Source organism: Aythya ferina (genome assembly GCF_964211825.1).
Source record: "Aythya ferina genome assembly, chromosome: 4".
Classification (NCBI taxonomy): Eukaryota; Metazoa; Chordata; class Aves; order Anseriformes; family Anatidae; genus Aythya; species Aythya ferina.
In genome coordinates, this window is record NC_140300.1 from 28,550,988 (window position 1) to 28,572,823 (window position 21,836).

At 40.6% G+C, this 21,836-nt stretch overlaps 1 protein-coding gene across 1 annotated transcript in view; it reads left to right on the top strand.

Moving 5' to 3' along the window:
* KIT (KIT proto-oncogene, receptor tyrosine kinase) overlaps positions 1–16,379 on the top strand; it is a 54,001-nt gene extending 37,622 nt beyond the window's left edge. Inside the window, exons 9-21 of the mRNA XM_084517124.1 lie at positions 316–509; positions 1,622–1,728; positions 1,821–1,947; positions 2,202–2,306; positions 2,394–2,504; positions 4,177–4,330; positions 6,117–6,205; positions 6,518–6,645; positions 9,573–9,695; positions 11,940–12,051; positions 12,149–12,248; positions 12,920–13,025; positions 14,207–16,379. Of these exons, the coding sequence (XP_084373250.1) occupies positions 316–509; positions 1,622–1,728; positions 1,821–1,947; positions 2,202–2,306; positions 2,394–2,504; positions 4,177–4,330; positions 6,117–6,205; positions 6,518–6,645; positions 9,573–9,695; positions 11,940–12,051; positions 12,149–12,248; positions 12,920–13,025; positions 14,207–14,332 (1,582 nt within the window). The 3' untranslated portion in view covers positions 14,333–16,379. The remainder of the gene's footprint in view (positions 1–315; positions 510–1,621; positions 1,729–1,820; positions 1,948–2,201; positions 2,307–2,393; positions 2,505–4,176; positions 4,331–6,116; positions 6,206–6,517; positions 6,646–9,572; positions 9,696–11,939; positions 12,052–12,148; positions 12,249–12,919; positions 13,026–14,206) is intronic.
* The last annotated feature ends 5,457 nt before the right edge of the window (positions 16,380–21,836 follow it).

Here is a 21,836-nt window from a genome sequence, read left to right on the forward strand (position 1 = left end):
GGAGATGCAGAATTTATGGTTACAAAACCCACGGTGGACTTACACACCTGTGTGTTTCCCTACTCAACAGCAAATGCAAAAACCTCATGGTTTCCACTTGGCTTGTTTTATAAGTTTCATCCACTACATAGGAGACAAGGAGAGTTGTGAGTAGGCTGGGTTTTGAGGATAAGATCTCCATCTCAGTCCCTTTGTGGAGTAGTGTGGTGTAATTACCTGGTGGTCTTGTTGTGACTGTCTGCCTTCACAGCAGGCCATGTCATTCATTCCAGGTAGCAGTCCACAGCAGGTAATTGTCAGCATTGTTTTCCCCAGGTGTTTTGATTCACCCACAATATCTCACACGGACGTGAAAATCGGTTACACAAATTCCTCGGTGCCTTCCTTCAAGCGGATCCTGGTTGAGAGCACCATTAACGCCAGCATGTTCAGGACCGCCGGCACCGTCTGCTGCGAGGCTTCCAGCAATGGTGACAGGAGCTCTGCTTTCTTCAACTTTGCTATTAAAGGTATTGTCTGGAGTGAACAAGGCAGTGAACATGAAGGAATGGTTAATGCTGTTCAGCCCTTTCTGTCATGCAAGAATTCATCTTTTAAGTGTGCTGCTTTTGCCATAATAATGTTGATGGTACTGTGGCTGAGTGTATGATAATATATTACAGTACATGTTCTGCCTGCCAAAGTATTGCTTTCACTTCTCAGTTAATATTCTGGTATAGTATGTTTGCTGCTTCAAAACTACCAAGCAGTAGTTAGCCGTTTTCTCCTGCCTCTGCAGCATGATCTGGCACAGGGGCAAAGCACCTGCAGCATGGCACCAGGCTGCCTTCTCTCTATCCCTTTTTCTCCTCCTGTCTTTGTTTTAGCTATCATCTCTTTCAAGAAAAGTCTGCATTTTTGTATGTTTTTTACCGCGTCTCAGGAAAATGTGTTCCCAATCTTGACTGGAGCCTAAGGGCCCTGCTTTTGTAAAAGGAGTAACAGCAACGTACTGCAGAAGTGCCTTATGAGTTTTGTAGCAGTATTTGTGGGTTTGTTAAGAAAAAAAACACATACTAGAACACAGATGACTTGAAATATGTTTGTAAATCTTTACTTGCTTTGGAAAAAAAATCACGTGTTCTGCTGCTTCTTTTTTTCCCTGTTATAGCCAGATACAACATATAAACAAATAAGCCAGACTTGAGGTAGAACAGTATTCTTTCACTACTCTGTACAACATCTGCTTTTAAAGACTAGGTTTTAGAGATCACACTTGGGGGTGGGGAGGTAGGGGAGAGAGAGGAAGAGAAATTAGGACTTAGGAAAAGTCCCCTTAACAAGCTTCTTTCTGTGCCCTAAGCTGACTGTAATCGCACTTTAATTGATCTCAGTGTTGTGCCTCCTGAGCTGGTGAAGCTGAGGCTCTTTGGGAAGCACGCCGCGTGGTTTCTGTGCCAGTTCTGGCCAGCACTGTCATTCAGGAGAAGTGGCTCTGAGGGACATGGAGTGCATCTGGGAAAACGGAAGCCCCAGACTGTGTTTCATAAGAAAGAATCAAGGAAAGCTTTTTCACCTGATTATTTTAAATGTAGTTTTTCATGCTTGGTATTCAAGCAGAGTTTTCTCTGTTTCTTTTCAGAGCAAATCCGTACCCATACCCTTTTCACACCTTTACTAATCGCATTTGGAGTCGCTGCTGGACTGATGTGCATCATAGTCATGATCCTGGTATACATATATTTGCAGGTAAAATCAGCAACTCCTCTGCCTGAGTTGTTAAAGTGTAGGAGTTGCCTGGGGAAGCTTCAGGAGTGACAGCCGTTCTCTTTCCTTTTCAGAAACCCAAATATGAAGTTCAGTGGAAAGTTGTTGAAGAAATAAATGGAAACAACTATGTTTACATAGACCCAACACAGCTTCCTTATGATCACAAATGGGAATTTCCTAGAAACCGGTTGAGTTTTGGTTAGTTTATATTTATTTAACTTCATCTGCAAGGTGAAACCTTCAAGTCTCATATGAGACTTTGGTTAAACACAGCAGGGTTTTGTCAAAAAGATGTGCAGGAATGCAAATAGCGATAATTGCTCGTGCTTACCTGGGGACAAAAAGCAAGCAGGTGTATATACACTATCTTCTCTAATATTGTAAAATAAAATGCCTTCCCTTCAGGAAGAAATGCTCCAAGTTCTTGTAAAGATTTTTTTTTTCTTTATTAGGCAAAACCCTTGGTGCTGGAGCTTTCGGAAAAGTTGTAGAAGCCACTGCTTATGGTCTATTTAAATCTGATGCCGCAATGACAGTAGCAGTAAAAATGTTAAAACGTAAGTTGCTGTAGTACGCTGCCCAATTTTTTCTAACTTCCTTCTGGTAGGTGTGCTATTTACTGAACATTGCGTTTTGCTTTGCAGCAAGCGCCCATTTAACAGAAAGAGAAGCCTTGATGTCAGAGCTAAAAGTTCTCAGTTACCTTGGTAACCACATTAATATTGTGAATCTACTTGGAGCTTGCACTATTGGAGGTAGGGTTATCAGCGGATATTGATTATTTGTGCTCCTTTTTTATTGTCAGAAGGAAGAACCTTACAAAGATGAATTCAGTGCTGCTAAGTATAGAAATCTTAAATACGTGTCTTCCTTAGGCAGGTTGCAGATCATCACGACTATCATCTGTGAATTCCTAAATCTAGGTTTTAGGCTCATCATGCTAACAGTGACGAGACCACTGTAGCTGCAGCTAAAAATGAAGTTCGCTGAGAGGTGACAAAACGTATAACTTAAGTTTTTTTCCTCCACCACACTGTTTCTCAGGAACAAGAAAAGATAAAACTTGCTGGTATTCAGGGGGAAATCAGCAGCCATACCTTGTACAGTCTTCCAGTCTTTTGACTGAAAAGTCAAAAGTCTTTTAACAGATCTTCTAGTCTTTCAAACAGAATGGCAAGTGTATCTGTTAATGCAGATGTAATGTTTAAGTACTTGAAAGTTGAGAAAAAGAGTTTCCCAAGTGAAGCATTGTACAACCCAAGTATTTTATATGCAATAACTTTGAAAATAAATATAAACAATAAACTTTTAAAAGTTTGTTTTCATATATAATGAAAGCTACAAAACAGCTGAAGTGTCAATACAGAGTGATGCTGTCACGTATTTTTAACTTATATGCTTTTGAGTATGAAAAATGTTGTTCCTTACAGAAGAACTTGCTCTTTAAGTTCTTGCTTCATTTTTTCAAAGAAAAGGAGCTTGTAAAAATTCATAGCTTTAAACAAAGGCAAAGTGTTTCTCACTTTCACTTCTAATGATTTAAAAATAGGATGAAGCAACTTTAAGTAGTCAGCAAACCAGAATCACTGGCCTGAATGCATATCTGTCTCAGACAGCTGAAGAAATCTGGGGTCTGTGAGCAAATCCCACCACAAACGCTGCTTTCACTGTTAGTAAAGCTATAATTATGAACTGCAGAAAAATGGAAATCAGCTATTGAGGTTAGGAAATGGTGGTACAGAATAACCTTACAGTTGAAATAACATGCAGCATGATTACATATTCAGGGGCCATAGCTGCAGTCATTCACTCAGAAAACATATATTTGATCTATAAACATCCGTGCTGGAGATGACTTGATTCTCCTTTCCAATTTCATTTTAATATTCTAAGACCTTGTGCAGTGTAGTTTTCTGTCGCAGCAGGCTGTTCTGTTTGAATGATTTTTCCTATTATACTGCGGAATATAACACTCTACATCATTTCCAAAACATTACTGAAGGAGTGTGAAGCTCTACTGTAAACAGAAGTGAATCAAAAGGATTAATGTTTGAAGCTTGAATTACTCGAATGTTTGGAACAAATAACTTCCTTCAGGAAGTGAGCAAAATCAAACAGATGTGTCTGGCCAGACACATTATCACATGAAGAAAGAGAAAAAGACTTATTTGTTTAATTTTTTGTACAATGCTATACTATTGAGGGGGGTGAAAATTAATTGGGAGTGACACAGCTTTAGCTGGACAATAATCTGTGAAAGGGAAGATGCTGGGTTGCTTGTCTGTAACTTTTCAAGTCTAGACAGCATTAGGCAGTGTGATCTTTGATAGGCCAGCCTGTGTGCTTAGCTGAATGCTGTCTTTGTGTAAGGTTTTCTGCCTTGAAGACAATGCTCACCTGCTTTCTCAACCTCACGTACATCTACAGGACCCACACTGGTCATTACAGAATACTGCTGCTATGGTGATCTCTTAAATTTTCTGAGGCGGAAGCGAGATTCCTTTATTTGTCCAAAACATGAAGAACACACAGAACATGCAGCTGTTTACGAGAACCTTTTGCAGCAGGCAGAGCCCTCAGCGTAAGTGTGACCTGCTGAAATGTACTTGTGTTTTCAGGAGATTGAGAAGGAGGGGATAAAGGAGGGGATATCGAAGTTCATTAGGGATGAAAAACTAGGAGAAGTCTTTCATGCAGCAGGCTTTGAAGATTCTTTGCTGTGTAAGGAAACAATTTAGTTAAAGAGATGATTTGTACAGTGGGTGGCTTATTCTAACAGAGCTCAATTCATTGTATACACTCTGTGGTTTACTTCTTTATCAAATTTCCTGTAGTTATTTCATGCAGCTCCTTGGCTCCAATCTTCATATGTATTTGTGTTTATCATTACTGTGTTCAACATTGGCAGTGCTCATTTAGCAGCTTGAATAACAATCCCCCCAGTGTTGTGGTGTTAATATTCTGGGTTCTCACAAGTTCCTGCCTTCAGAAATGACTTTCTACAACCAAAACAGTGCCTTACAGTGTTAGAGGCAAGCTGCCCCTGGTAGCTCACTGGATTGTGTGATGCTCCAGCCCATGTCAGAGATTGTTCTTGTACTTTTATTTTTCAGTTACTTCATCTGTATGTTTTTAGCAGTTCAGTTTTAGATCAAGCCCAAGTTCTTTCTGAGTACATTTCCAAGCATGTTTACTGCTAACTCCTTCCTTTTGCAAAGTGAGGGAGACATAATTTTCCAAAACCTAGGATCTGCTACAATACCTGCCCATTTTTTATTTTCAGTCTGTTCACTGCCCCAGTGGGCCCATCACTCTGTGTTGGCAGGCACAAAGCAACCAGGAAGCCCCTTAGGAGGTGATAACATCCTTTTTTTCCCAGCAATGCATAGTGCTAGTGAATCTGTTTGTGCTGTGGCAATAAATGCATGGATAGATGGTGATACCAGGGAGGTTGGTACCACAGATACCATGAACACAAAGCTATGAGTTGCTATAGGAGGTCTGTCTTCTTCTTAGTACAAGGATATCACTGTTTGGGCTTATTTTGTAAATTGAGGTATTAACGAGGGGGTATTTACCAAATTCGTGGATTAGTATTTACAGTAATGTTGCAGCTGCTGAATGTTTCACATGTGTTTGTGGTTTGGTGGTGACTAAAGCTGTCAGTGATCTCATAGCTACTTTCCATGTTAGCAATGTGGCTGCACTTATTGCCCATAAACTAAACAGATACTTCAGGATAAAGAAGGACTATGGTATAAGTTCTAATGGCAGGAAAGTGAAAAATGCCAAAGTGCATCTGTCGTTTCTAAAGGGGCCTAACTTTATAAACCATGCAGTATGAAAATTAGTACAGTTGCAATGTATATATTGATAAGAAAACTTAAAAAAAACACATAGCAAATGACTTTCCCAAGCCTTGGCTGACTCTTTGAAATACATGTGAATCCACTCAGAGACTTAGGAAGCTCTGAACTTGGTATTTTTTACCATTTGTCTTCTGCATTTCAATTGCCACTTCAGTTGCTGAAATGCTAGTAGAAACTGGCCCAAGCAGAAGGAAGCCCTAGCAGGTCCTGTGAAACACTGGGTCATTAGTTTATAGAAGCTGAAGTCTATATAAGTAGTATACGTAGGAAAGGTTTTGTTTGCTTACCTGATGCATTGTTATGATAACCCTCTTGTTATGATAACTGATAAACCTCTCTTTCTGTACAAGTCTTTTCTCATCTTTTTTACTGCCCATGTTTTTCTAATCATCCCTAAAGCATTGTATTCAGAAGGTCAGTGTAATCATCTTTCTGTTTGGATTGCTTTTGAGGTCTTTTTACCTAAATTGTATTTCTTTTCATCTGCTGCCTTTGCAGCGATGCTGCCAATGAGTACATGGACATGAAACCAGGAGTGTCATACGCAGTCCCCCCAAAAGCTGATAAAAAAAGACCAGTAAAGTCTGGTGAGTACAGTGATGAAAAATTGCTGTTAGGAGTGTAGAGAAGACGACTTTATGGATTTTTTCATGTTACTTCTCTGGTGGATGGGGACAGTTAAAAAAAACATGAGAAGGCTTAAAAAAGAACAATGTGCTAAATTACAGTTTTCTATTTTTCCACACTTAAATGAAGTGTCACTATTATATTTTGCTTTGAGCTATTTATGTGGCTCTAGTTGTAGTGCTTATTCAGATTGCTGATCTGTTTAACATAAGACTGTTTCTAGATGATTATACCTGGTATGCTCAAAAGCTGTTGATGTTTATATTGTGTAGGATCCTACACTGATCAGGATGTTACCCTTTCCATGCTGGAAGATGATGAACTTGCTCTAGATGTTGAAGATCTACTAAGCTTCTCTTACCAGGTGGCAAAGGGCATGAGCTTCCTTGCCTCTAAAAATGTAAGTTAATGTCATGTGTTGGAAGACAACAGATGAACTCATCCGAGCTTGGGAGGTGATTCTTGTAGGTTCGATCTTCAGCTCTTCACTTGTTTTCTGTAGCACACAGGTAGTTAAGTGAAAACTTTTGATAGCTTTGGAGACACCAAAACCTGCAGGAGTGAGCCTGGAGGAGTTAGTTTTTCAGGCTTCTCTGGTGTATGGCAATTAGATGGAGTTCATGAAAGAACCAGAAAAACTTAACATGTGGACATCCTCAAAAGCAATTAAATCTTGAGAGTTTAAGATTTATTCTCTGTGGCATTGCTGGAGAGTTTACAGACTAAAGAACATTGAGAAGATGGCTGATCTGTTTGCGTAAAAGCGCCTTGAGTATCTGTTCAGTTTTAAACAAAGCTGCACTTCCATGTCTCACGCTGAATACTGCCTTAAACAGGGCAGTCATCACACTGTATACTTTTTTTTTTTTTTTTTTTTTTAACATTATGGCTTAATGTACAAGGTACATCTTGTTTTTTTTTTTCTTTTTTTAATTTTCTTAAAAAGACAGAATCAGCCTAGAGACCCACAGATGATCTTCATTGGCTACACTAAGCATAACAGACACTCTCCAGGTTTCTTGGGAGAGGCACGGCAAAACAGAAAGGGTCTGATAAAGAATACAGGTTTTAAACACTGCATAATTCTGATCTTTCTGTGGCATCTCCTACATCATTCTTCAAAAATGCTATTCACTATGTAAACATTGTGACAGGGTAGTACAGGTGCACCTTGGATAAAGGGGGCAAAAAAAAAAGGAAAAAAAATCAAAACAACCCTTGAGCAATTGATGGTAATTCTGTGAAACTGCATTAATAGTGGGAAATGTGGCTTTCATTCTGCTGCAAAGCAAGCCCACAATAAAACTTGATTTTTTTCCGCCCATTTCTCCTTCCAAACCCTTAGAAGTATTTTTTTTCTATCTGTTGCCAGCTTCAAAACGGACCCAACAGACAAACATGTTGCATTACAGATTTTAATGGTCTTTACCAGACTCCTGCATTCTGCACTATTCAGGACGTCCAGTGCTTAGCACGCATATTTTTTCTCTATTCTTCCTTTCCTCCAGAATAACCCCAGGATTCACTGTGCATCATTCCCAGTGATTATTTTTGTTATATTTTTTCCCTTGATAAAAAAAAAACACACTGTGGAGTTGAGTAGCAGAAGTGATAATGAATATTACACCACAGCACCATGAGCTTGGGAAGTAACATGTAGTATCTGTTCGACAGTGCAGAATTAATGGCTTTATCGCACAATTAAGTTACACTGTGCTAACAGTTTCTGTGCTTGGTCCTCTTCAGTCATTGTGTATGTAGAGGCTCTTAGCTTCAGCTAGGGAATGCAGAGTGGCTTGGGATGATGGGTAAGATGCTTCAGATTGCCTCATGCCCTTGGGAATGGTCCACTCAGCCCAACATCACAGAGTGCCCAGCTGCTTTTTTGCAACTCATTTTTGTATCCAGGCTCAGAGGCATAAAAGTGCCTCTGTGAGAGAGGAGGAACAGCAGTCTGTCCTGGGGGTATAAGTCCCTTATCAAGCACACGGTGCCTTGATCACAAGACTCTTCTTCCTCCCATAGACAAAGTCTGTATTCAAGGCAAACTGCACTGCTTCTGGAGGAAAAAGGCAGAGAAGCTGGACATTTGGGCATTCCAGCACTTCTACTGCTTCAGTGTAGTTAAAGCTCTCAGTTTTAGGTATGCGAAGTGAAGATAGGGATTGGGATGCAATGAGAGTCCCCCGGGACACTAATTGTCATTAAACATAGTTCCTTCTGTAAGCATGCCAAGGAGGCAGAGATTACATTGCTTATGTGACTTGCAGTTATCATTTTGAATTTGATTTGCTTAACTGTCCTGATATTTTAAGTAATTTTTTTTTTGGTAGGGAATTCCACAGGTTTCATATTTCAAGGAAAAAACTGCAGAGAAAAATTGAACAATTCAGCTACTTTTTAGACAGCCGTTCCCTGCATATTGTATACCATCAGCACAGCAGGAGCTTAACACTGTCCCTTCTAGATGAAAAAAGAGATCATTTCATTAGAGAAATACATCCATTCTCTAAGAAATACAGATGGGCTCTGGTTGCACACAAAGAAAATACAACTGCTGGAAAACTCAGCCACCCGTCTGGAGCTGCAGTTGCAAACATGTGCACACTTCTCAGATGAGTGCTGGAACATAAGCTAGCAAGGTCATCAAACATGTGACGTTCATAGAAAGATATATTGGCCTGTGAAGATTGACAATATTATCAAATATTTAGGCCTGCTTATTTAAACTCTCCAAGGTACTTAATACCTTAAGTTTTTCAGAGGAAAACTTTTTCCAGAGGTTTTTGAAGTAGGATTCAGTTTTCTAACTTGTATGCTTTGAATCGTTACGACAATTTTCCCTATTTTCAGCTCTTTCCCCTCAGTCACAATAGCCACATAATAAAAGACTGGAATTATTTTAGAGACAAACCACATTTTCTTCTTATTTGTCCCATGTTAGGAAGCAGGCCAATTGCTTCTTATCAAAAAGTCAGAGAAAAAATTCTGTCCCTGGCATAGACGTTAAGTACATTAAGTACATTAAAATTTAGCTGCAAATGTGAATTGCTGGAAAATTCAAAGTGACTGCAGGTGGTTTTTTCTAAAATAAATAAATGCATAGGCAGCCTTAACTGTGTGGATCAATGTCATGGTAGTAAACATACTATACCAGAATTTTTAATCATTTGAGTACGCTTATTAACATATGGATTCATTATGACTTTCAGCTTGCTACAAAATGCATAATGTAGTAAGTTTATAGCTAAGAAAGCATGTAACCAAGCAACAGTCTGTTAAGAATATTATAAAATAACTTTGTTTGTTTGTTTGTTTGTTATTTAGTGCATTCATAGGGATCTGGCCGCAAGAAATATTCTTCTCACTCATGGTCGAATAACAAAAATCTGTGACTTTGGCCTGGCAAGAGATATAAGGAATGACTCAAATTATGTGGTCAAAGGAAACGTAAGTATATGTGATGCTTTATCCACCCGTTTTAAGTTAGGGGCGTTCTTGTCTCAACTTGCAAAAAATCTTTCTTAGACCAAAATCTAGATTTCCCAATCCTGCTGTTAGGTTTGTGCTGGTCAGGAATATGAAAAGGGGCAATTGCTGATGTAGATGCATGTGTTGACAAAAGCCCTCATATATACATGTTGTTATGCTGGAAAAAAACATCTGAATGCATGTCATGGTGGAGGAGATGTTTTTGCTGCACCAGTATAACACACCATCTCTCTGTTACATATGAATATACTAGAAGTTACAGCTCTGTGACTAATTGCACATTTTGTTACTGCAATATTCTGACAGGTCAACCCTAAAAAAAAAAGATTTGAAACTTTTGCTGTATTTGTATGTTACTGAAATAGTTTATTTTTGAAATATCTAAATATTCAGGGGGTTACATCCTGGTTTTTACTATAAAACATCACTCAGACAACGGAAATGGGATTCTAAAGTCTGAATTTATTGATTAGGGCATAGTGAAAGGTTAGAAAGCCTTAGTTTTCTCTGATTCTATATACAGATTTTAACCCTGTATGAATAACAACTACAGCTTTAACTCGCAGCTATAGGTCAAATCCTGTAATAGTACAAGACAACAAATGGAAAAAGTATAAAACCTATTCAGAAGAGTACCCATTACACTAGTACCTACCAGACACTTTGAAGCAATGCAGATTGCATTGTCAGTATTTGAAGTCCCCTTTAAAGAGTAGTAAAAGAAACCCTGCTACAAAAGAAAATCAAGCCTGTCTGTGATTAAAACTGGAGAAGTATGCTATGAGGTAGAGGTCTTTTGCATCTGAAACTTATTTTTGCTGCCTGTATTAATGTTTTAGGTCTGCATCAGGTATGTGCAGCTATCTAAGGCCTTCAGGGTACGCTCATCTCACACTTGCACCATTTTTCAAAGAAAAAAAGGTCCTCCCCATCCCAGCTGACTGCTCAGCAGTCAAGGGTCAGTCACTTGTTATGGACTTGACATGATCTGAAGGTTGCCCATCCAGGTGTCTGGTATCTTCATAACTGATGAAGAGAGCAAATCCCACAAGTCTCAGTGAAGCGGTTTACCAAGCTCAGTTAACCTCTGTTCATGGCCCCTCGGGTATCTTGGATATCTCTGATGCTATGCTGTCACTCAGCAGTCCCTTGATGTCCCAGGTACCTACAGCATCCCCACTGTAGGCTCTGGGAGAGAAGGTGTTTTTGTGTTCGTCTTTGACAATAAAGTTGGTACCAGCCCCTGGATGGCTAGAAGTTGAGATTAGGGAACGATGGGAACCCAAATAATTCAGGAGTGGCTGTATTGTCAAAACATTGAGTGGCATTTACTGTATAAAAGCTGCTTTCAGGCTCAGGGTCAGGTCAGGAGCTGCTTGATCCGTCAAGGCTGGTAGGAGTGGGAAGTGCAGATCCGCAGCTTAGGCGGGAAGTGGGCAGTAAGTAATTAAATTTTACGTGTCTAGGCCACACTTTACGTTTCCTGAGTTGTCTGACAACAGGATTTTACTTAGCCTGAAAGGGTCAGAAGAGGATAGGCTGCAGCTGCCCTGGGAGAGAGGAAGCAGTGGCCGCAGAAGGCATCTGTTTGCATCTGGCCTGATCTTAACCCAGATGAAGGCGTGCTGGGGCAGGATAAATGCTTAGGACAGAAGTCTGGCTGGCTCCCACAGTCAGACAAGAAAAGGGCAAAGTAGGGAGAGGAAAGACTTTGTCTGTTCCCACAGAAATGTATGAAATATGTCAATATATATTTGTATCAGGTGAATTTTCTTTTTTTATTATTTTTTTTTCTCATACATCAAAGAGCTTAAGCAGTCTTAATTGTTGACTAAAGCCTTGAAACACTGTATGTAAGGTAGCTAGTCCACAGAAGACTTGAGTGTTTGCATAAGAAACCATGCCATGTTCATAGGGATTATTTTCCTCTGACTTCCTGCTATTCTTTATAAACCATCGCACAGTATGTAGAAAATCAGAATACAGGGAACTGCACAAGTTTGGTAGACCCATAGAGAGATGAATCAGTAACAACAGTGCAGCACATGGAGTCTCTAAAACCAGGGATTTCCATTTTTGGCTGGATTCTTCTATTGAATTAAGATGTATTTACAGCACATAAGTATAAACAGTTGATTTTATGTTGTAATTTTTTTACGCCTTATGACCATTGTCTTAATGTAACCCTTTTTCCCTGGAAAGGCTCGTCTCCCTGTGAAGTGGATGGCACCTGAGAGTATTTTCAACTGCGTTTACACTTTCGAGAGTGATGTCTGGTCTTATGGGATATTGCTTTGGGAACTCTTCTCTTTAGGTAAGCTCCATCAAAATCTGTACTTCAGGGGACTTCCATTTCATCTTGGTTTTGCTCCATATGTAGAAACCCCATTGCTCACCTCTTCTCCCAACAGGCAGCAGCCCATATCCAGGGATGCCCGTGGACTCCAAGTTCTATAAAATGATCAAGGAGGGATACAGGATGTTCAGCCCTGAGTGTGCACCCCCTGAAATGTAAGTGAGCAACCAGCACCTCCAGTCACCACACATAAGCAGCAGTGCAAAGGAAGGGAACCTTCCACATTTGCATGAAGACTCTTTGTACTGCACCATTTTTTCTGTTTGTTTGTTGTTTTTAATTATTTTTTAAGTTCTTTAACATTTAAAATAATTCATGTAGTCTAGCCAGTGTAGTATATGTCAGTATTGCTACAAGCAATGTAACACACTCATGCCTTGTACCATCTGATCACTTTGTCTTGGTATCTGCTCCATGTCAGTAACTTATTGACAGATCACAGCATGTATTACACATTTTTAATTCCGATGAAGCAGTCAGTGAGATGTATCATCGGGCTGTACAGCGTCTGCGTTTGTGCTGTATTTCTGACTGCAAGAGGACTGACTACTTATCTTCTTCATGAGCTGTCTCCAATTCACTGTGTTGTAAATGGCTTGGTACTTAGCAACCTGTCAAAGAAAACTGTGTCCAGAGACTCTCATTAGCACTGACTCCTTTGTTGTCATAAGCACAAGCGTTAGCAGTGCTATTTCTTTTCTTAAAACTCATTTAAACAACATTAACTGTGCAAATGGGTCACATTTTTCTGTCAAATAACAATGCAGGTGAGATAAAAACTCTTAGGTTTCCTCATCAGCAGTACTTAATTTTAGTGTCTTTGCAGGTATGACGTAATGAAGAGTTGCTGGGATGCTGATCCTTTACAGAGACCCACATTTAAACAGATTGTACAGCTGATAGAACAGCAGCTTTCAGATAGTGCCCCCCGGGTAAGCTTTAACTCCAAAAAACTGATGATCTGTATGGAGCTCAAGCAGTTTCAAACAAGACATTAGACCAGAGCTCAGAAGAATACAGAACCTTCATTAGTTTTCCAGTGTTATTTATATAGCTCTGCACTGTAAGTGTGGGTGATAGGAGAGATGTATGGGCTACTCACTTTTTCCTTCTCATGTCGTTAGGCAGTAGGTGTCTAAGCAGGTACATGAAACAGGGACCACCAGCTGGAGAAGACTATACAGGGTTGATGTTTCTCACTCAAAATATACTTAATAATTTTGATCTTACAAAACGTAGTGCTACTGCTTAGACTCATCTTTCTTAAACTATGAGAAAATCTGTTCATCTGGGAAAAATCTCAGACATTAGGTATATTTAGCTGTAATTAGAAAAACTTTCTAAAGGAAGGAGTTGAGCTTTTGCTGCTCCTCAGCCTCTTATTTCACATAGCTGTATTTATATAATCCGTGAGGTATGTTGTGACAAGTATATTCACCATTCTTTTGGCCATTCCCTAGTAAAAGCATGTCTAGAAGGTAACTGGACAAAACAGTGCAAAGAAAAAGTGGAGGCACATCAGAGACTTGTATTTTCTCTCACAATACCACTGAGTGTAACTGGGTCTTAGAAAAGCAAGTTTAAACTGTGGTTTAAAAATAAAGCTTCCTTTTACCTTCTAGATGTCTTGTTTGGGCACAGAGTGCATGGCTTCCTGACAATTTGAGAAAAGAGGAAACTGAAAGCTGCTGGTGTTCAATTGCATCCTGCAGCATATTTTTGGCAGGTGCAGGCATTATCAAAACAAAAACAAGAATGTGAAGAAAATATTACCGAGGTTTCTGGGGGGCATTCTAGTAATAACTAGAGCTGTGTTTTTTCAAGCTCAGTTTAAATTTAGTATGCTGCTAAATTTAATAATAAATAAATAAATAAATACAGTATGTTGCAGTGGTTTTAGTAATGGAGATTGGGGTCCTTGACACTTAAAAATGCTGTTATGCCCAAGACCTGTTCAAACTGTGTGTTTAGATTTGTAAAGAAACACCTGAGCTGGATGCTCCTCAGGTGGTGTAGCAGAGTGGGAAGTGGCTCACAAAGGTGAGCTCTCCAGGTACGTGTGAAGGGACAGAGTGATCTGCAGGGAACTGACAGCAGTGTTTGGCTTCTGCAGGTCTATGCAAACTTTTCAACTCCACCTTCCAGTCAAGGAAATGCTACAGATCACTCCGTGAGGATTAACTCAGTGGGTAGCAGTACTTCATCTACTCAGCCTCTCCTGGTACGTGAAGATGTTTGAATGGTGCCTGGAAGAAGAGGAGCCCAGGTGTACTCGCTGTTTGTATTGTGCAGGGGGTGAGAGAGGGAGGACTTCAATAATTTCTCTTACTTTTACTCACTACTACCACTGTGTAGCTGAAATGTTGTTGTAATACTGTTCTTTACCACACACTGTTTCACATAAACTTAATCTGTTGAGCACGGTTACAGGCATCATTGCAATGTTAACTGAAGCTGTATATATTTTGCTATATTGTGTGTATTTGCAGTAGAGCCCCAGATCTGAAGGAAAAAAAAAAAAAAGAAATCCTGAGCCATGGTGTGGAATGAGATGACTACAGATCAAACCAAATCTGCAGCAATCCTTCTCTGGATCCATGCCTGGAAAGCATGTAGTCACTCTCTAGTTAATCTTGTTTTGTTGAATTTAAGAAATAAACATATAAAGCTAACTGCTTTGCAGCCCCCTTTCCACATCCAGCCAAGCCAGAGAAGCTTTCCCAGACAGATACTGCAGGTCAGAGGCCAGCAAGGGGTCTGTGTGTACCTGGGCAAGAGAGGTGTATGTCCAAAGGACGTGGTGGTCTGCACAGCAGCAAACACACCAGAGGGCACTGGGGCTTGAACCAGTGGTAAGGAAAAGAGTGTGGACCTCGGTCTTCATCTCCTACCTGTGCTGTCAGCCATGCAGACTTGTCACTAGGTTTCTGTGGGTCCACATCCCACTGGCCTGTCCCTGCTGGGTCACATCCCACCACAGAGCATCCCCCACAGCTGAAGCCGGAGGGATGAGATACTTGATAAAAGCCGAGTCCCAAAGTGTTCACCAAAGATAGGTTGGACATGCTGAGATGGTCAAAATACAGGAAGAGGGTCGTTTACAGTAAATGGTGTGTTGGGAGGAGAGGCAGTTTAACGAGTCATCTTATCTTGGAAAGAGCAGAAGCAAAAAATTCTGTCCTGGGGGCCCTTTGCTTATCTTGTCATACCCAGGTGAATATTTCTCACAGGCCAGCTTGGATAATGCTCACTGGAAAGGGCTATTCCCCCCGTGACAAGTCATTTCATCTTTCCATCTCTATAGCAGTGCTGAGATCATAATGAAGAAGAGCTTAACTGGGAAGCACTGAATTTTTAAATGGGTGCGGTCTTGTTTGACAGATATGAGGCTTTGGGGTCAGTATCTGTTGTGCTTAAGTATCTTGTAACCCCTTTTCTTCCCATCAGAAACACTGCTGGTTCTTTTTTTCACCTTTGTTTCTGTCACCTAGAAATTAGCATTGAGAGAAGCATTTTTCAGAGACAGAGTACTAGTTAAGTACCTATTTATTTACAATGCACTTAAGCACTCTGTAACTTATACTTTACCAGGAGTTTGGTTGAGTTTACATGCATTTTAAATATGTAACTAACTGCCCAAATGCAAGATAATTGTAAATACACACACTATTTTAGGTAATGTTGAATACCACACTCTTTATATACCTGTGCATTTGGTTTATTGTTACAGGAATTTGTCTTTCAGAGTTAGTCAAAAAGTAGCCATTTGCACTGAACTTACATAGGCTGTTGCACCTTTCCAAAGTTAGCCAGTTGTTTGGAGGCACTCTTATGCATACTTGTTGTTGAGCATTTTCAGTTTAATGCTATAAAAGCTCTTTCGTAGTGTGTTGGCTTTCAGAGCAACTGTAGACAAACTAGTTGTTATAATTATAGATGTCTCGGTACTTAATGGACACTTAGCTGAAAGAGGTTTGGGTTTTTTCGTTCTTAAAATTTATATTTTTATAATTTGGGGATTTTTGAAACTTATTTTGCAATGGCTTGGTGTTCTGAATGGTTTTATGCATTGTTTTTGTAAATATGGAAATGTAGCAATAATGTCCTTTTGACTATTCTCAGTCCTTGAGTCTCAAAAATATTTTTTTATATATATATGCAAAAACTATATGTATAAATATGTAAGTGTTTGAAAGTTTATGAAACACTTATGGATATGTTGCTCGGTTGTAGAATTGCAGTTCAGAAAAGTTCAAATAAATCTGTACATCTGTATTCAGATGCTACCAATGTGTACTATGTTAAGATGGAATATTTTCATGTAAGTCTTAATAAATTCTTGGGTTGATGCAAAATCTCAGTGTCTGGCCGCAAAGAGGTCAAGTTGAGCATTCTGAAGCACCTTTTCGGATGTGTACCAGAAAACCTTGATGGCTTTTCATTATGGAAGTTCTTTTCCTGCATAATATGGGTATATGGGATGAATACTTGGGTACTTAGACACAGCTTGATGCTGGAAAAATTTGAAAGTAGAAGGTCGATCCTGCAGACCGTTGATGCAGTCTATGTGTCATAAACAGTATTACTTAAAATTAGACAAAAACATCTCAAAAAATCTCCATGTTATTCAGGGTGTGGTCGGAAGGCAGTTGGAGCCCCTCTGCACACACACGTGCAGGTGTACACACTCTTATTCCCTCCTGTATGCTGGCACTAGTGCTTGTGCTGGGCTGGCCATATGCAACATCTTGGGGAGAACACATATTTTGGTTAATTTGTCATCTTTAACGAGTCAGTTCTATTGCATCTTGTTTTCCCAGTTGTAGGGGGTGATGTTACTGACCTGCATTTTGGGATGTTTGTCCTCGTGAAGTCAGGACTGGTCAAATGTCCATTAGGCTTAGAATGAAAAATAGCAGCAACTGTGATATATTCCTTAGCACTGTCTGGGTTTTAGGGTCCATAAAGAGAAAACATTATGCTTCCCTTGCAGGGCCAGGTACCATGTATCTCAGGGGACAACCCCTGCTTTAGTTACTGCAGGACTGAAGTCTGAGTTATCTGCTCCATCCTGTGCTGCAGTAGGCTTTGCATTGATAGGGTTGGCTCATGATTTAATAGTAGATGAAGAGCATTTAGGCAAAGTTGTTCATGATTATCCTACCAAAAGCCCTGATAATTTGTTTGCAAGACAGACCTCAACCTTTCTGGTCCCTAGATATTTCTGTTCTATCAGCAGACTTGCGTGAAGAGCTCCACTCTTTGAGAGTTTCCATTTTAAAACAACTTTTTTTTTTTTTTTTTTTTCTTTTTCACCCAGGTCTTGGCTCTGTTTGTAAAAACTAATTATGAAAATTCAGAAATAATTTTGTTGGGAGGCAGGACATGTAAGCTTTGCCCCTACCAGCCTTAGCATCATTTTTAATAACACTTAAGAAATTACCAAGTCTGTGGCAGAGTTTGAACCATTGTTGTGCCTGTTGCCCCAATTCAAGCAAAGCAGACTTCATACTGAGACATCCCCATAGCTGAATTGGTACAAAAAAAATCAGGAATTCTCTTAACATCTCCAAAAGGGCTGTTTCTGAAGCAACCTAGAACCCAACAGCCCTGCTTTTTTTTTTTTTTTTTTTTTTTTAAAAAAAAAAAAGTCTCCTATTTTCTTACTACAAGACTTGCAATAATTACTTCCTCTGTTCTTGTTCACAGTCACACAGACCATTTCCTGCTGAATTATTTTCCTACGCCAGTTCTAAGCAATTACTTACATGGAAAGGCACCTTAGGAACACATTTAATAGATATTTTATTTGCCCTTTGAGTCATTATTGTACCCAGATATAAAGAGAAACCACCAACGTGTTACCACCATGGACCATCATGGACCTAATACCTGAAGGGAGGCTGTTAAAAAGATGGAGCCAGGCTCTCAGGATAGCCAAGAATATGCCAATGCCAGGACAAGGGTGGACAATGCCAGGACAGTGGCCACAGACTGAAATATAGAAGGTAGCCTCTGAACATCAAGAAACACTTAAAACATTTCCTAGCTAGCCAAGTCACCAGGGAACAACCTGTCACATCCTAAAAATGTTCACAGCAATCACTGGAAAGTTTGGACAACAGCATCCTTAATTCTACTGTGTTGTAGGCTGAAACTGAGAAAGTGAAACGTTTCCCTCTTCCTGTACATGGATTAGGAAACTTCCTACTTGTCCTGTGGGGAGGTCTGAGTCTCAACAGAAGAAAAGGAGCAGTTGCATAGACTTTTTAGCCCCTACTTTAGGACTGAAAATATAGTATAATAGAAATATGAAAACCTACTCTGCAGTTCTGTTGTGGTTTCCACCTTCAATTGCCATGTTTCCTGAGCGCTAATTTCTTAAGAGATTACTCTGTAACTAACAAGTAGATGACAAAAAAAAATGCTCTGAGGCTGTTTTCTGAAAAGTTGTCCATATTTCTTAAATTGATTATCAGTCACTCTTTCTGATGATAACTATTATCCATCAGCTGCCAGCCAGGCAGCAGAGATGATTTACTAGCAACAATTTCTCCTGTGACTTGATTTTTCTGCCCATGTCCTGGAAATCATTTCAGCTAGCTTGTGATGGGCAGTAGGAACCAGCTGACCCTGAAAGCCCTGCGTGCTCCTCTCTAAGCAAAGTCAGCACCATCAGATAGGGCTTCTTGTGATGGGTTTAATGCCACCCAACCACCAGTTACCATGAGGGAAGGTGCAGTGTGTAGCTTCTCCAATCAGTCAGTATAAATCAGTGTGAGTTGCAAATTGCTGTGGTGTTTTCTTTAGCTGCAGAAAGTGCAAAATAATCTTTGACTTCCCCTGTGTGTATATATTCTGAAAAACACAAGCATCAATGGCTGGCTGCACTTTTGTGGGTTATGCTACTCTTGGCTGGTCTAAATATCTTTACCAAGTGGAGCGGCTTGCTATCGATTGTGGTTGCGGTAGGTTTTGGTGTGGTCATCAAAGAAGGTGCCTTAGAGGGGCAGCTAAGCACTCACTTGGGGTGACTGAAGGAATAAGTGACACTCTCCTCGCCTGCTTGTGGTATGAGGAGCGCTGCTGAGCAGGGCAGTTGGTTGACCTGGGTCATGCTGCTACGGTGGCTCAGGGACAAAGGAAGTGATAGATATTCCTCATGCCTCTGGGGCAATAGCAACCCCCAAATGCTGGATTTGTTTATTTCTGTTCTGAGTTAAAAGAGGTAAACAATTGAAACTCATATATGAGATGAAAATGCTTTTGTGTTTTCTCCTTCATTTTTCATTTAAGAACTGTTTGCATTTTACTTCTTTTGCTGGAAGGCAATAACCAAATTACCTTGTCATGTTGGTCCAGAACTAAGTTTTTCTTGGAAACTTCCAGAGTTCCTATACAAACTGTTCTGGTTTACAATTCACTTTGGCAGGGAGAACATTGCTGAACCAAAGCACCCAAACAAAATGCTGTACTGTGTACTGCCTTGGTCTCAGGCAAAAAAAAAAAAAAAAAAAAAAAAAAAAAAAAAACAAAAAACAGAGCAAAAATGGCAATTGCTCCACCAAAATCAGGAATGGTTTGCAGAGCCACCTGCCCACCTGAGGACATCTGTGAGGTGCCGTATGGCTAAGAGCAGCAGCAGAGCAGCTGCAGACACAGCCCACTGAGCCTTGAGTGCTGGGAACCATTTGATCTATACCTTCCCCACTCACACCTGCAAAGGTCTCCTTGCTCATCCCATCATTTGCAAGTGGCTTCGCTTTGAGGAACAGGAGGGATTACTCATGCGTTACTCATGCCTGCCCTGCCTCTCCTCTCTCCTGTTCCTCCTTTTCTATTCTTACCATCTCAGAGGTGAGATGACAGATTTTGTCAATAATCTGTTAAAATGGGATTCCTAGCCAGGTGACAGTTCTTGTATCAAGTTAGCTATTTTCCCATGTGCCAACCAGTTGGCCAGTCTGAAGCCATGAAGTTCATAAACTTTACAGCCTTCTGATTTTAAGGTCGCCCACTGTGGCCTTAAGAGAAAGAAAGAAAGAAAGGAAGAAAATTCTCTGCCGCGTACGGGGCCATTTGTAACACTCAGAGAGGCAAAAGAGAAGATTTGTCCATTCCATTTTAAAACTCCAGTTAAAACTAATAGCAGGCTTCCCTCCCATCATTTGCCTTGAAAACTTTGAAATCACCACAAGATCAAAACTGGTGTAGTACATTTTGGCTATTCAAGATGACAAAAAATAAGACTGCAAAGGGCAATAGGGGAGGAGGGGAGTTAAGTAGGTTAAAAACCTCTGTTTTAAAAATAGAAATAAATGTTTACACAGCATAGTTGTTAACATCCTCGATGAAACTAGGTAGGATATAATAAAATCTCTTCATTACAGTTAGGTATCTAAGTCATTTTGGAAGTGCTTTTGGAGCTTCTAACCCTTATGGGCATGGGGATCTATACAAATGTGAGCAGTACTGGTACAAATCCCCCAAGGAAATTAATAGAATCCAGGGCTATAATCACTTTTCAAAAGCCCCTTGAGATTTCAGAGGGCTGAAGGCATCGCCTGGGAATGCCCAAGCTGCCGTGCAGTGGAGCACCAGGTCGCAGGGAGGCAGCTCCAGCAGCAGCAAACGGGCCATGGCTGGGTGCTGTGGGGCAGTCTGCATCCCCTCCACCATCCTCTATTGGCTCATGAGAGCTTTCTAAGGGTTTTTGGTCTCCTCTGATTGATTAGCAGCCATTGTTTGAGTTTCACTTTGAGTTTCTGCAGAAGAAAGGGCCAAGCAAGGTGCTCAGGTGGGGCAGCAGGAGCTCTGGGTCCCCAGTGTGGAGAAGAGCAACCCCAGGGGCACTGGCCCTGGGCTCAGTCTTTGGGGCCATCTGTGGCACTTCAAGGGTCAAGGACGAAGCCAGCACTATACCTCACAGGCCCCCTGCACAGAAGCCACCAGCGTGTGATGGAAGACACGGATTTCTCCAGGACTGGTAGGAGTTAACCTAGGGGATTTGCCTCACAGGTGGCCTCTGTTCCTCTGGCAGTTAATCCCAGCGGGAAGCATATTACCTGCTTTCTTACAGGCTCTGTCCCAAATAACTGGGAAGAGAAAAAAAAAAAAAAAGATCTATAATGCTTCTTTCCTTATTTTTTTTTCTATTACTGCTTAATCAAGCTGCCTCACAATCCTCGGATCTTGCTGTGTTTAATATTTTTTATTTTTCTACTAAGGCCTAACTACGCAGTGTTGGGGAAGATATTGTTTTTAGGCAAACTGTTCAATGCTTCTTCAGCAGCAGGGAGGCTCCAGCTCCCTCCTCGTGTTGTATTATTTTGCTCCTTAATGTGCTGCAGCTGCAGAAAGCGCCATCCCGCAGGCAACCACGCTGTCGAGACGGGCAGCATGTTGTACACGAGCCCCTTTGGCCTTGCCCTGCACTGCTTGAGGAACAAACCTCCCTTTAATCATCTTCATAAACTATTGTTGCAATTGCGTAGGATTCCCAGGCCGTGTGATCATCATGTGTGCTACTCACCACCCGGGCACTTTTCTAATCAGCAGTGATAGATGGATGTACCTCCTCGGGATCAACCAGCACTGTCAGCCTTGCCCTGAGCAAAGCATCTGTGGATGACCATATGACAGTGCTTTGGACCTGCTCTTATCATTTACATAAAGCAAAGAGCACTTGCAGCATCATTTCCTGAAGTGAAGGAGAGGGGAGGCTGTAGCAGAGCAGCAGTTTG